The sequence below is a fragment of the Gavialis gangeticus genome, unplaced genomic scaffold (assembly GCF_001723915.1).
Source record: "Gavialis gangeticus isolate Ggan-Ray unplaced genomic scaffold, GavGan_comp1, whole genome shotgun sequence".
In the NCBI taxonomy this organism is placed as follows: domain Eukaryota; kingdom Metazoa; phylum Chordata; order Crocodylia; family Gavialidae; genus Gavialis; species Gavialis gangeticus.
Window position 1 is genome coordinate 153,318,728 of NW_017729024.1, and position 16,085 is coordinate 153,334,812.

At 46.4% G+C, this 16,085-nt stretch overlaps 1 protein-coding gene across 1 annotated transcript in view; it reads right to left on the reverse strand.

The window, feature by feature from the left end:
- Positions 1-16,085, reverse strand: part of GHR (growth hormone receptor) — a 260,516-nt gene that overhangs the window by 174,658 nt on the left and 69,773 nt on the right. Inside the window, exon 3 of the mRNA XM_019517913.1 lies at positions 6,087-6,167. Within this exon, the coding sequence (XP_019373458.1) occupies positions 6,087-6,156 (70 nt within the window). The 5' untranslated portion in view covers positions 6,157-6,167. The remainder of the gene's footprint in view (positions 1-6,086; positions 6,168-16,085) is intronic.

Sequence of the window (16,085 nt, forward strand, 5' to 3'; positions counted from 1 at the left end):
TGCTTTAGCTGGTTTCCTTTCATGTATTCTGATAACCCCAGGGTGACCATCACTATACACATTGCAGATGAACAAACATGCAGCTTTATCTTTGGGATACCTCAAATGATCTCTCACCTCACGATTGGGAATACTGCTTAACTTGTCAGATAGGTACTACATTTTGATCCACAATATACGTTCTTATACATTAAGTTTTTACAAAGCGTAGCTAATAATTGATTCTACTGATTTTTAAATTCAAACAGGTACAGTTTTTAAAAACAAATGCTTAAATTTGCCACCTAAACTGCTTAGTCCTAATTTATGCAACCCAAATGCAATACAACTTAGAACACTGCGAGGAGTGATGTTGTAGCAGATATGGTCCAGGAAATATGCAAGAGGCAAGGATTTTTGTGGGTGATATCTTTTACTGGACCAACATGGTTAGGAACTGTAGGTGATAGGCTAGTCCAACCGTGCAGCTAGTTCAATAAAAAATATCATCCACAAAATTCCCTGTTTCTCATGGCTTAGAATAGATTTTTATACTACAGAATCCTTAAAAGTAAAACCAATCAGTCTGCCAGTGCAAACAGGAGTGCAATAGAAGTTAATAGAAAAGGGGGAAAGGGAAGGAAAGTTAATTAGATTTTAAAATTTCAGTTGTAATCTCTGGGGTTATTTATATTAAAATAAATATCTTTTTCTATACTATAAGATATGATTCTCCATCTGATTCCTTTAAACTATACTCTTGAGTGTCTACATATGGGTGAGTAGCAGCTGCCAGCACACAAAAGGTTTGTAAGAATGAATGCTGCATTTTTTTCATCTTCATTCTTCTCAACGGGCAACACGCTATAGAACAAAGTACTCTTAAATTACACGCTAAACATTCCCATGTCTTTAAATTCATGGTCATGTACTATCTCTTGGCTGTTCCCACCCTGCACACTATTCCTACTAACTATCAGCAAGACAGCAAAAATAGAAATAATCACCAAGCTCTTTGAGGTGAAGAACCACCTTGTTAGGAACAGAGGCCTATTATAAACATCAGGGCCAGGTCCATACAAGTGCAGGTGTTTGGTTCCCCAGGGAATACCCGTGCCATGAGTGCTTTGGCATGCAGCAAGTTACTCCAACAGTGGTAGCAGAGGCTGGAGCCAGCACTGGACTGGCCCCAGCAGCCTTACCTGGGGGCCTCCTAGAGCTACAGCAGCAGCGATCCTGCTGGGCACAGCCTTGCTGGCAGCCACAGCATGGCTTCAGGTAGCCTGGTTCTGCTTTTCAGTGGTGTGTGCTGCCCGTGCATGCGCTGCTCCATTTTTTTTCCCATGGTTTTTTTTTAACCCCTGGATATCTAGAGGTCAAACAACTCCATGGAAAATATGCAGGGGTTAAACAAAAAAAGCATGGAAAAAAACCTGGAGCAACGTATGCATGGGCAGCATGCCCTTGTAGCGTGGAGAACACCAGCTGTGTAGTATGTGGTGCTGGAGATGTGTTTGTGGGATCACGCAGCACACAGCTGTGTTCGTCTGGATGTGCCCCAGGTATATAACTGAGGAGTTATGATTCAGTCCAGTGGAAAGCAGGCAGAGAAATGTATATCCCACAAGGCAGCTCATTAGAAGCAGATATAGTGAGGGTAAGCCTAGCTGAAGAAGCCTGAAATGCTGCATTTAAAGTGGAAAATGATAGATTATATTACCTTACATAACAATGAAGATATGTATAGATTCTATGTTGAGTAACTCAATACAAATGTTTTAACTCACTGTTACAGTATTTTAAAAAATCTAAAGTTTCTGAAGTCCGATTAAGTGGCCATGCAAGAATATAAGCACGTTAAGTAGAACAGTAGTTAAATATAATGCTAGGTGGACAGGGTGTTCAAATGTAGTTTTGCTTTGCTTTCACTAATCATGAATGCTTCCTTCTAAATGTGCAGGGGTGGGGGGAGGGGTGAATTAGTATAACAAGCCAGCACCACCACATTATTACTGGATTAAAGTTTATTCCAGAATCAAAACAAAACAGGACATGTCCGGTCTCTTTTCCTCTGGGAGGAGACTGGCTTTGGAACTGCCTGAGCCTGTGTGTTATTCCGTTAGTGGGATGGACTCCAAATCTGCTCTTCCCTGCCCTCATTTGACTCATGCTGGCTTGTCTGACAGTCTGAACACACTGCTGGGGTTCAGCAGAAGTGAGCAGACAAAATCATTCTTGCTTCATTTTTCAAACTGTGATCACTACATTTTTAAGCAGGGAGGGTATTCGGGCTAAATGGCTTTGAGTTTATGTAAATTGCACTAGAGGATTTATAACAGTTCTATCTGAATATGCATTTAACACAATGAAAATATTTTTATTTTATATATCTAAAATACAAACAAAATTGCATAGAAATACACATGCATGCACACACATACTTATTGTTCAATTAAAGCCACTACTTCACCACACAGTGAAAATATGTATGTAGTCTGCTGGTAAATTTTATCTTTTGCTCAGTTTTTTCATTACAGTAAGCTAAAACAATAAAGCTATCAGGCAAAGTCTGCAAAAGTACCTGTTCTTAGCGAACTGACTTGGTCAGCTCTGGAAATAGGGCTTAGATGCTTTTGAGGATATTCCCCCGTGTGCCTCCACACTTGTTAATAACTGCCACCCTCCTGTTGTGACCCTTGTCTTTGCCATCTACTGTTTTATTTTCCACACTCACTGTAATCTTATCTTATGCCTTTAAGAAATAAACTTAACGGTGGGGCTTTATCCAGGTCAGGCTCTTCTGTTAATTGTTTATACAGTAACTATCCCCTTATACAGCAGTCGGCAACTAAAGAGTCATGGCCTGGAGCAACCTGATGTTGGCCTGACGTGGGCTAGTGTCCAACATAGCAATGGTGGTGGCAGCAGTTTTTCTGTGCTACCACTTTCTCCCACACTCAAGCTGTGGCACAGGCACAGATCCTCACAGACAAACCCCCTCATGGGCAAAGCCCACCATTGTTGGCATACTGCTGAAGCCTTTTGGCTGTATACTGATGACCCCTGACCTTACAGATTTTGGGGTGAATGAGGAAAGGGGGAAAGAAGGATGCAACGCTGTTAGAGTAATTTCACTTGTGATTGCAGGTGCCTGTGTACCATCAGTGAAGTGAGCTGGAGAGACAGGCCCACTAGCAACAGCATGAGAAGCTTATATGCCAGACAGTATGCATGCAGGGTCTCATGCAACTCCTAGCATAGTCGATGGGAAGGTTTCAGTGGAAGTTGGGTCAACACAGGGACAGCAAGTGGGTGACTGAATATCCAAGATTTGATCCTGATTGCCCTTTGGGTCCTCCTCCATCTGCCAGCTTCAAGCCCTCCCTTGCCTGTCAGAGGGGAACATGCATTGGATTTCACTGTGACCCCAGGGTGGATCTACTGCTTTTGCAGAGGGCCAGCCTGAGGCTGACACCACTGATGTTGCAGTTAAGCCCTATTTTCAGGACTTGAGGGAACATGAACCTTGTGCCAGTCTTTCTGTACATAGGTCAATTTCACACTCCACAGTAGCACCCCACTGCATGTCCCAACATGCAGGAGCATGCACTTGCACCAGCAAAAAAAGGAGCAGCAAATTTGTGTAGCTATTTTTTGCTGTTGAGCATGCCCCTGCATGTGCGCTTTGATGTGGAGCAAAACGTCCTGCTTTGGGGAAACTGCTATTTCCCCATTTCTCCCAGGCTCCGGTGTGAGCTGGGGCAGAACTAGAGGAGGGGAGATGCTCTGGCTGGCATTCAGGGCATCTCCCCGAAAGACCAAGCCTCCATGTCTGTCAGTGTCTGCTCCTGTGATGTGCGCCACTTGTTTCACAGAGTTTTTGTTTTTGTTCCTGGGATTTCCCATTAGCAAATTTGCCCCCATGCTGCAAATGTGCAGCATGTGGGGTGCGTTTTAATACAGAAGAAGACAGACTGATACACACGCACACTATACCCCCCCAATATGTAATATATACATAGTGTGCACATGTGTACACACACACACACACACACACACACACACACACACACATGCATGTGTGTGATATATATATATACACACTAGCAAAATGCCTGTCATGAATGACGGGGCAGGGAGGGCGGAGTGGGGATGCAGTCCCGCATCCGGCCCTGTGCCTTCCCCCCCCACTGCTCTGTTCCAGCCCCATCCCACCTCCTGCCACCACTCCAGGTCCTGCCCCGCATCTCACTCCTGCTGCTGCACCAGGTCCTGCCCTGCTCCCCACCCCACCCCACCCCACCCCACCCCTTCCTGCACTGTTCTGGGTCATGTCCTGCTCCCCCTGCTGATCTGGTCCAGCCCCGCTCCACCCCCCGCCCTTGCTCTGCATGCGGGGGGGAGGGCATGGCACATGGCTGTGTGGAGCAGGTGGTGTGCAGCTATGGGGTGCGGTGCAGGGAGCAGCCACGGTGCAGGGAGCACTCACTGGCTGCGTGGTGCGGGAAGCAGCCCCAGAGTGCATCTCAGGGCATGTGGAAGTGGGGTGTGGCACACACCGTGGCATGGGGAGTGACCATGGCAGGGGGAGCACCTGCCGGCTGTGGTTATGTGGTGTGGGGAGCAGTCCTGGAGTGTGGTGAAGGGTGTGTGGAGGGGGTGGCGTGTGATGGGTGAGACATGGTGCAGGGAGCAGCCATGGCATGGAGGTGTGCAGGGAATGCCTGCTGGCTGTAGCTGCATGGCATGGGCAGCAGCCCTGGGGTGTGGCATGGAGTGTGTGGGGGGCGGCCATGGTGTAGGGAGTGGCTGCGGTGCAGGAAGCAGCCACTGAGTGGAGAACACCTAGTGTGGGAAGCAGCCACAGAGTGGAGAACGTCTGCGGGCTGTGGCTGCATGGTGTGGGCAGAGGACCTGGCTGTGCCCATGTGGCACAGGGAGCAGCCCTAAGGTGTGGTGCTCGGGGGCGTGCATGGCACGTGGGGGGCATGCCATGCAGGGGGGTGTAGCTACAGAATGTGGTGCGGGAAGCAACAAGACACCAACAAACTCGGTTGAGCGGTGTCCAGAGAACCTCATTGGAGGCCATGGTATAGTCTGCCATCTGAATGCACAAGGACTCTGGCTGACTGCTAACAATACCACCCTTTTACTGTGCCCTCTATTCAAGTCCTTTCCTACTGATTTTACTCTGTTTGAAAGAGTTTCACCTGAGGGACATTTACTGTACCACTTGCTCGTACTATGCCACCCTTTACCATGAAATCTCTTACTGGTAGTCATTTTAACACTATGAATGTACCAGGAAACAACAAGCAGCAACTTTTAGGGGGTACAGAGGTGACCAAAATTCTTTGATAACCTCTGTACCAGAGAGAGGTTTTCGATACAGACAGGGATTTTAGGATAAATGGGTCTTTGATCCCAGCAATTTGAGTGATGATTGCTATCCATCTGGTAGTGTCCAAGCATGCCGCAGGAAGCTTCTGCATTTTGAGCAGCCTAGCTGAATGTAGAATAGCTTGACATGAAGATATGTAATATAAGCAGTGATTCAGCCCATTCAGTGCCACAGCCCTTACACCAGTGGTCTTCAACCTTTTTATGGTGACTACCACTTTTTGTAAGTAAAGGGCACCCCAGGATCTACTGCCCTGCTCTGCCCCCTCCCCCCGCCCCATCCCCTGCCCTGCCCCTGGGACCCGCTCCGTCCCCTGCCCTCCTCCTGGCCTGCACCTGCTGGACAAGTCGCCTGGGCTCTGACTCCACTAACCCAGCCCGGCCTGGGCGGCAGGGGGCATGGCTCAGCCCAGCCACGTGTATCCTGCCACTCCTGACTGTGGAGCCTCTGACAGACTGAGATCAACTGTCAGAGGCTTCATGATTGACCCTGGTTTCAAGATCGACTGGTTGGTGACCATTGCCTTAGACTGTTCAATTTGCTGCTTCCCTTTGATATTTTGTTACAAACTCATCTGTGGCCTTCAAAACAAAGATAACAGCTACAATATCCCCTTCAGAAAAATCTTCAGTGCATACACATTGCCGCAACCAAAGAACTCACGTGCGTCACCATTAACAACAAAGACATTTCATCATGAACTCACCCTCACTCGTAGAAAGAGAATCATTTGCACAGATCAGTGCCAGTGTAAATAACAGCTGCCAAAGATCCATACCTCTGGGTTCTGCAATCATAAAAGAGACAATGAAATCAAAGAGATGATTTATAAACTTGAATTATTCCATTTCAGTACCATTTAAGCTAGCATCTAGTTTATTTCATTTTTGAATAACGTTAAACCAGAAGTTTATGAAGGTAGTATGTTATGATAATTTAGTGCTTTATGGGGCAATAAAATGTATCTTACAGTTTATGGGAGGCAGTAAACACTACTCTCAGAAACGTACTAACTGATGAAATGCGGTTAAAAGACAATAAGGCTTTTTCAGCACCTGGTCCATGTCTTGAAATCACTAGCACACATTTCTCCATGCAACCCTCTGAGGATGAAAGGATTAAATCTTGAACTCATTCTTGAAAAAGAGAATCCCCTTTAAAGGGGAAAAAATATATTCCCTTGGCAGTTCATACTTCTAGGAAGTTCTGCTGGTTTCTTCCCCGTGAGTACAAATGTGCATTGCAAGGCTGCCTAGCACATTTTTAGCACCACCCAGAACAAACATGTATCAACACCCTGATAATAGAGGGGTGGGATGGGCCATGTGAACCTGTGCCTTCAGAGATCAGGGTCAATTCCCTACTCTGCCACAGACTTGCTGTGGGACCCTAAGAAGGTCACTCAGTCTGTCCATGCTAAAATAGTGCTTCCCTACAGAGTTGGTCCGGAAGTTTCAGAAAACAACAGGATTGCATGTCAGAACTGAAATGTTTTGTGCAAAAGATACCAGTTTTCACTAACTTCACAGGTAACAAAGGCTACCAACTCACCCAGAAGCTGCAGATCAGCCCGCTATAAGGGCCAAGTAAGTACCAGAGATAACAGATACTATACATATTAGAAAACTGGCCCTTAAGTTTTAGGGATATTCCTGAAAAAAAAAAGTCATAAATATGTTACAGCGATTACCAAATGAATGCCATGGCTGACCAGCCACTTCAGTGCCAGCACCATGTCCTGTTTGAGACTCCGGAGTGGAGACCGTATATATCAGATACACAAGCTCAGGTGACTTTTAAGTTTTACAATTAGCACACATACTGGGTCATATTAATCCCCTCAGAACTTAGCCAGGATCTGAAAAGACAAACCAACAGAACTGTCTGCATCTGCCAGTCATTTGTTCTCCAGCTGCCTAAGCCAATGATTCTCAACCAGGGTGCCAGGGCACCTTAGGGTGTTGCCAGATCTTTTGAAGTGTTCCACAGGATGCGAGAAGATAAGCACATGAGCTAAGTAGCTAAATGGCAGGCTCATGCTTATCCCTGCTCGAATGATCTGCAGTGTCCCTCTGCAAGGAGGTAAGCACTGTAATGTAAATTAGTTTTTGAAACCGAGTGCCACTCAATTCACAAGAGTTATGAAGGCATACCTCAAGTCCTGTGAGGGGTGCCTCAAGTCCAAAAAGGTTGTGAATCACTGGCCTAAGCTCATAAGCATGCCAGTCATCCTCACATGCACCCCTGCCAATTCTAGTTCGTATAGGGTGGAGGGAAGTAAGGTTGGGAAAGAAGAGTTTCTTCCAGCCCAAGGACAGGAAGAAGAGTTGAAGGGCTGCATTGCCAATGGCTCACAGGAACAAGTGGATTTGTCCAAGTGGAACTCTTGTACAGGTCAAGCTGGCAGGAAGCCTTTCCTCGTAGGGCCTGCCCTATTGCTCCCTGATCATGCGAGTGGCCCTCCTCTGGACGCTCTCCATGTTGTCCACATCCCTCCTGAAGTGCGGCGCCCAGAACTGGACGCAGTACTCCAGCTGTGGCCTGACCAGTGCCACATAGAGGGGGAGGATCACCTCCTTGAGATGCATCTGTGGATGCACGAAAAGGTGCGGTTTGCCTTCCTGACTGCATCCCCACACTGCCAGCCCATGTTCATCTTGGCATCAGTGATGACTCCAAGATCCTTTTCTGCCTCTGCACTGATGAGAAGGGAGTTCCTCAGCCTGTAGGTATGGTGCCGGTTCTTCCTCCCCAGGTGCATCACCTTACACTTGTCAGTACTGAATCCCATCCTATTCTCATCCGCCCACCCCTGTAACCTGTCTAGGTCCAATTGTAGCCTATTCCTTCCTTCTAGCGTGCCCACATCCCCCCACATCTTAGTGTCATCAGCAAATTTAAACAGGGTGCTTTTTATCCCCTCGTCCAAGTCACTGATGAAGATGTTGAACAGTGCGGGCCCGAGGACCGAGCCCTGGCGAACCCCCCTGCCCACATCCCTCCAGGTCAAAAATGACCCATCCACCACCACTTTCTGGGTGTGGCCCTCCAGCCAGTTGGCGACCCATTTGACTGTGTAAGTGTCGACACCTCAGTCCCCCAGTTTTTTAATGAGAATGGGGTGAGAGACAGTGTCGAAGGCCTTCCAAAAGTCTAGAAAGACTATGTCCACTGCTACTCCTGCATCTAAGGATCTGGTGACCTGGTTGTAGAAGGCCACCAGGTTGGTCTGACAGGACCTGGCTCTAATGAACCCATGTTGGTTGCCCCTAAGCATAATCTCCCCTGCTGGCCCCTGGTTACCCCTAAGCATAACCTCCCCTGCAACCCCAGCGAAACCTGAGTCAGAAGCACCCCAGCATGTCCGGAGAGTTAACCAGCAGCAGAAAGCAGGTTAACAGCGGTCTTCCCTGTGAACCCAGGAACTAGTGTCAGGGGAGAGAAGATCAGGTTCTGGCAGACAGACATGGACCTGGAAGAAGAAAGGATGGTCCCAACGAGGGTAGTGGGGGCTGGGATAAATTGAGTTGGCCAGGGCAAAGAGGAGATTTGCCTGGCCTGCTGGAGGGGAAAAAAAAGAAAAACAGAACATAAACCTGGACGGGGACAACCTAGCAGAACCTGAACTTGTGTAGGGAAACAACTGCGATAAAGCCTTTTTGGGGGGGATTTGTTTGAATTCTGGAAACAAGACATAATATAGGCTGGGAGAAAGCTACCTCCCTTTTAGGTCCCTGGGGGAAAAGAAGGACCATTGGTAGGAAAGATCCCCCCTTTCTTTTGTTTGATCTATGTTTAATTAGGATTTATTTCATACACCTGGGGCTTCTAGTTTACAGAGGCTGAAATAAGAATGGAAGGGACAGAGAAGCATAGAACAGGACAAACCTGGATTATCACAGGAATGTAGAATCCTCGGGAAGAAGGAGTGGGAAGGACAACCAGGAAGGAAAGAGAGAGAGATAGAAAAAGGATGAGGGTAGTGTGATCTGATGAGTACAGCTAATGATGGGATCAATCAGGGAAAACGCAGGCCAAAGAACCTCAGAGTAAATAACCCAGCAGAGTTTGGGCAGAGACCCCACAGGCATCTCACACACCAGACCAGTGGAGAATAGCAAATGACCACCTGGAAGGAAAGGGGCAAGGTGCAGGGGAGGTGGAGCCAGGCGGAAGACTGCAGCCCTTCTGAATGGACCTCTGTGCAGAGAACCATCCATCCTTTCCTATATTCTTACAATATTAAGGTGTGGCAGAAGAGTGAGGAGGACAAGTCAGAGATCAAGGTAATTCTAACACAAAAGGGTGGGCAAAGGGCACCCATTCGCTCACACCCTTCAAAGAAACCCTACTGCTCCACAAAACTCTCCAGAGAGTTACTTTCCTCAATCCCACTTTCTCTTCTCCTAGCACTCCTCTCACCTTATTTCTCCCTAGATACAGGTCCATGACCTCTGCCATCCTCTTCTATTACCCTACAGGCTTCTTCTGATTGGATAAGCAGGTGAGGGAGAAGCTGAACTCTGGTGAACTTCCTGTGGTTGTACAGAATGGAACTCCATTTTGCTGAATCACAGGAGACTTGTAGTGCAAAGGGAGCTTCTATTAGGTCTCATTTCCCCTAAAAATGCAGCATAAATTCCCTTCTCACCCCACATAGATGCACTCTTTCTATCATCCTCCTAAAACTATCCTTGTTTCCCTCCTTTTCTGATGAAAAATGCACAAGGAAATTCCCATGCCATTAAAATAAACATGTTGTTAATGGAAATAAAGTTGCTCAAACATATTTAACACAGTGTGGCGGAGCACCTTTGGGGTGCTCGCCAAGTGGCAGGGGCTGCAGTAGGCTGGGGCAGAGCCCAGCAGGGAAGGCAGCCAAGTGAAGCCCCCCAGATATCATTCTAAGGGGGGAGCTGTGTGGCAGAGCACCTTTGGGGGTTCTCACCACTTGAGGGCTCTCACAGGCTCCAAGGGGAGCCTGCTTTGGAGGAGCAGCAGGGGAAACCTCCCCCAGGTACCATTTTAAGGGGGAAGGTGTGTGGCAGGGCACTGTTGGTGCCTGCCACTTTAAGACCTAAGCCAAGCAGCCAGCAGGTGCCTGATTGCAGCAGCCATTTTAGATTCATGGTTGCCTATATAAACAGAGCACTTTGCTGCTGGCAAGCAGGCAGCAACATGGCCTGGCTGCAAGGCTTTACATATCATCCTAGAGGTAAGGGCAGGAGTTGTAGGGAATGGATTGGAGGCTCCTGGTCCTGGGCATGACCTGACTGCACCCTGCCTGTAGTGGGTGGCCTCGTGAGGCTCTCAGTCATGCAGGAGCCCCTAGGAAATGCCAGGCCAATTATCACCCTGGTGAAAGGCGGGTAGGGGTGCCTTAACACTAGCTCTCACCTTTGGGTGGGTTTGCGTAAAACCGGAGGTAGTTGGGGGACAGGCACAGTTGCAGCCACCTGAGCCCTGTAGGGTGCAAGACCCCGAGGATGGAGGGTAGGGGCTAAGCATGGCTGCAGCCACCTGAGCCCTGTGCGGGGTGTAAGACCCTGAGGAAAGGTAGCTGGGGCCAGGCACAGCTACGTCCACCTGAGCCCACCGGGAAGGGAAGCCCTGTGGCCCAAGTGAGGGGGTGGTGTGGAGCCCCATGTGAGGGGGCAGAGATGAGGAACCCCAGTGATGGGGGAGGAAAACCAGAGGGCTGAGAGCCCAATATGTTTATATAGAGAGAACACAATGACGTGCTGCTCCGGGGGGAGTGAGAGTCTTTGAGACTCTGGAACACCAGTCATGGTGTGAGTCACCCCAGCTCCCACAACCGGGTGGGTCACCTGCTAGTAGGGCCAGAAGGCAGACCCCAGGAGTGAGAATGGGGCTAGAGTGGCAGAGGCCTGACGTACAGTACCCTTGACTGGTCAATGCTGGGGTCAGGACCAGAACAGTCAAAAGGGCCAGGGGTCTACCGTGCGGGATGCCCAGAGCTGAATGAAGACTGGGTAGGCCCCCTGGAGGGATCTTAGAGGGGTCCTGATTGGAGGATTCTGGGGCTCAACGGGGGGCTGATGAGATTAACAGCTGGATGCCATCTGCTAGGCATGGGCTGCAGTGTAGGTGAGGTACAGAGCCGCAGATAGCTCCCCCTGGCATTGAGGCAAGAATGGGTAGCCTCCCACCTTAATTAACATCTTAATTAATTAAGAACAAGGCGTGGCAGGTGAGTCAGGTGGGGAGGCGTGCCCAAAGGCAAGTGGGGCAACTAGCACTGTGGCTAGGTGGGGAGCCCCACTCTGCCACACACAGCAACACTACAAAATCTGAGAAACTACTAGCTGAACCAAGGTGTTAATCAAGATTCTTTAGGTTTCGCACTGCTTAAGTGACCTGAGGGGCCTAGCCACTTGGTGTACTTTTTGAGTATGCAATAGTTTGGTGACTACAGCAGTCACTGGGAAGTGGGAGACCTGATTTATACGTCTTATCAGGCTGAGGACAAGTCCTCAAAGAAGGGCTGGAACCCAGATCTCCCCATTCCTCTGTCAGATAAGAGAAGCTATACTATCCAAAGAAAATACGCGAGGCTCGTGGGTTGAACTCCTTGCCTCCATCCATCAGACACTCCTGTAGCACTACAAGCATCATCAGTCTTGTGATAACTATGCCCCTCCCTATCATGGAGGGGCAGACTGGAGCTGCAGGAAGTGCTCTGGTACTGACAAGTAGATAATTATCTCTGGAGACCGAGTGAGAATTTGTCCTAGGTCCTGAAGTAAGCAAAAATTGCATTAATGGGAAACACTGTTCTTGGTAAAGACTGCTCTTGCAAAATGGCACCTACCTTCCTGTAATGAGACCCAGTGCCTAGCAAAAGGGAATATATTCAGAAGCAATAGCAGACTGCAGTGTTAATGGCTGTCTCACAAAAGTGGGTCCCACAAGGACAGCATCGTTCAGGCCATGGAATGGCTTCTCAGGCTCTCCCAGCTTTAGGAGGAAACTAACTCTGTGCAGAGTCTAATAAATGCTTCTTCCATCACAGACCTTTACATCTGCAAAACAAACTCCATAAGAGACACTCCTGTGACTTAACACATTAGGAAAACAACAGCTACCGTGCATTATATTCTGAGGAAAGCTGTGCAATAGGCTATGTACCCAGCCCCACACTGGGCAGAAAAAGGAGAAGGTTAAAATCAGAGGAAAAAATACAATAGCTGACTGTCCTCAGTGCAGCCATTGCTAAGGAACACAGCCATAGGGGAATGTGGGTAGGGGTCAGCTGGGGCTAATTTGTCCGGCAGACAAATAGAGCCAGAAGCTATAAAAAGGGAGAGAATTTCTCTGGCCCTTTCTAAAGAAGTGCTGGAATGATATCAGTCGTAAGTGGACTGGTACTACCAGCACAGGGGTGAATCAGACTTGACACTACCAGCCAAAACTAGGCTAGAAAAGAGAAATATAGTGCAGCTTTTAAATGTTCTGGGCTATGAACTGTGAGGCTACATACATGGTTCACAACTGATCTGTGGATCTCATTTCTGTGCCCTTCCTCCATATTTTAATTAACAATCTGAGGATAAGGATGCATGATAGTCCGGGAAAGATATTTACAATTTCAATGGCCCACCAGTCCACAAAGTTTGCACTGGGCTTACAGCATTGTTTTATACCAACCAAATAAAACACCTCAACACTGTTAGCAAGGACACGGTTTCAGCATGGTCTCTAAGTCTGGCCAGTCCCTGGACTTGGCAGAAAAAAATGGAAAACAGCATACAGAAAGCCTCCTTTTGCCCTTCTACATTAACAGTTTCTGCCTTTACTATCCGAGTTCACCCTCAGAACCCAACATTGGAGGTATTTTTTTTTCCTGCAGCCAGCTTTTGTTAAGCTGCCCTGCCATATTAAATTATGTATGTGTATTCAGGAACCAAAAGTGTCTTGTATGTTGTAACATGAACAACAGTTATTGAGTAGGCCTGATTTGGAAGGAAAGATTTATTTTTCTCTCTGCTGCTGTATTTCACAGCAGAGGGAGGAAAACCAGACAGTAGGGTACAGAAAGGCTCCAAATAAGCCTGAATGTACATAATTTAATTATTAAACAAATACAAGCTACTTAGGAGAAAACAAACATAAAGGTGATCTCAGGATCTCAAAATTTATGTTGCGTTTAAGATGCACATTTGTAGAAAACAAAGATTGAGCTTGCCCTTGCAATATTTTCCTGGGGATAAACACTCTGTATCTGTGCAGTACATTTATGCCAACTACCTCAGCACAAGATCTGCCATAGCAAATAGTCCAATTTTTGTTCTTGAATAATAAATGACATAGTGATTCACCTAACAGGCCTGACAGAAAGCACTTTGCATGCTTACCCATGCTCCACTGAACTCTAATAGGACAGAACAAATCTCCAGCTGGAATGAGTTAAAGCCCTTCAAATCTACACAGTTTAGAAGTGCCACTGGACCAAGCAGCTATTTTTCTCCCAGCTGATACTGCAGTTAGGACCAACTAACCAACAATGCCTGGATGAATGCCTGTTTCTGTAGAACGGCTTTTTTAGAATGTTTTTCAGTGTTATGCACCCAAGTAGTAAGAAGCAGAAATAATAAACTGTCTGAATTTGTAATATCAAATTATGTTCTGAATATTGCTGGTAGTAATCCAGGATACTAAAGATTAAGGAATAATAGTGTGGAAATAGAAAATGTGCCTTGCAAAGAAAAACTCCAGTGACTTAAATTCGAAAGAAAAATTTCATCCCTACAAAGTGACCGAGTTGCATAAAATACTCCAGTAATTATGTACTGTTTCATATGCATCTTGGGGTTAACATACGGTGCCTCTTCCCAGTAAGCTGAAGCTGTGAAACGTAGAATTTTATTTCCTTAATCAGACTTTATAAGAAAAAGATTCAAATGTACATAAAAGCAGGAGTTAGAGGAGGACTAATAAAAAGATCAGATAAAAAAACATTCCAACTAGAAAACCATTTTCATTTGGGTCACATTTTGTTCAATTCATTTAATTTATTAAGCAAATGTAAATTTCAGAACTAAAGCTACTTGACAACTTCACACACAAAGAAAACAATACAAACCTCAGCTGGATAATTCAATACCACACAGGTTGGGATCAAGCTATTGACGGTCTGGATTTGTACCCATCATAAAGACAACAACACCTGAGGTCTGAAATGTTCTTAGCCTTGACATGCTAATGAATTTAGCTAAGAAAACACTGGTAGTTATAACAGAGAAACATATTATGGGCAGTGAAACTGTCATGAATCTCAGTGGTAGCAGAGTCTGGCTATTGTTGAATACTTCTGAAAAATACGATCCTCAAATATTTCAGACAATATCTCAAAGTCAAAACATCCATTATTCAAGTGAACCTTGAAAAGCAAATGAGATTTGGAAAAACCTGTACATTTATTCATGTGATATTGTCTCCAATGTGTTAAACTCAGAGAGGTTACAAAATGCAGTTCAGGAAGCTGGCATGAACCTAGACAAATGGAATTGTTTAATGGTGCGTTAAGCTGGAACAAATTAGTTACAAACTCTAAACTCAAACTAAATTATTTCACATGTTGCTAACCATATTGAAGTCTGCAAAGGAGGAATTTACACAGTATAAAGCAAGATATAGACTTAAATATTAGATACAATAAAGGCTGTTATGTGATGGCCAAAGAGTTTCATTGGCATGACTTCAGGATGACAAAGTAAAAATGGAAAAGAAAAAGAAAACTGGTCATGCTAATATAACACTTATAACCCACTTTCTACTGCATTTATTCTCTACAGCTATACTTGCATATAAATTTACACAGGTTTAACATAAGGTGTTATTTTTAACCAATATAGTTCAACTAGTGAAACTTTCTATAAGAAAATTCTTGTATCAGGTTAAATGTAATTTATATTTATCTTGCACCTGTAATCATCAGGTGCAAGTTAGCCCAATCCTGGCTTAAATCGATATAAAGAATATCTATACAGGTGTTTGCATTTGTTTAACTAAATGTTTGTCTTTTTAAAAATCAATTTCAAATCAAACCAGTGCAGTTTCTCTATGAACACAATCACAATTCCTCCTCCATCAAATAGAAAAATATACTTTACATAAGTAGTAGACAATAGGGCTGTGTGAACCTTCAGTCCCTGATTCAACTCAGTGCAGATTCGGCCCGATTCGGCGGCTGAATCTTTGAATCTGAATTGAATCAGGAGACCCTTTCATTTCTCCAAATCGAATTGGAACCCTCCGAATTGCTTTGGAGAGATTCGGAAAGATGCAGAGATTTGAACATAGGCACAGTTTTAAATGTTTTTTCTACATACCTCAGGGTGTCAGGCGGTTCATCAGCACTGTGATGGTGGGGCAGATGGAGCGACCCATAGGAGCATTGGGGGTTCCTAGCGCACTTGGCAGCAGACCTGGAAGTGGACTTCCAATTCACTTCTGGGTGGCCAGGGAGTGTGCTGGGAACACCCCCGCCATCCACCAGCTTGGTGACTAGTGCCTCCTGGGTCTGGGGGGGCACCCATGGTCCTCCTGTGGCCAATCACCGAGCAGGGGGAGGACATGGGGGGCCCCCCTGTGCACTCCCTGGCAGACCCGGAAGTGGACTGGAAATACTTTTGGTCCACTTCTAGGCTTGCCGCAGAGCACGCAGGGCCCCCCCCCCCCCCCC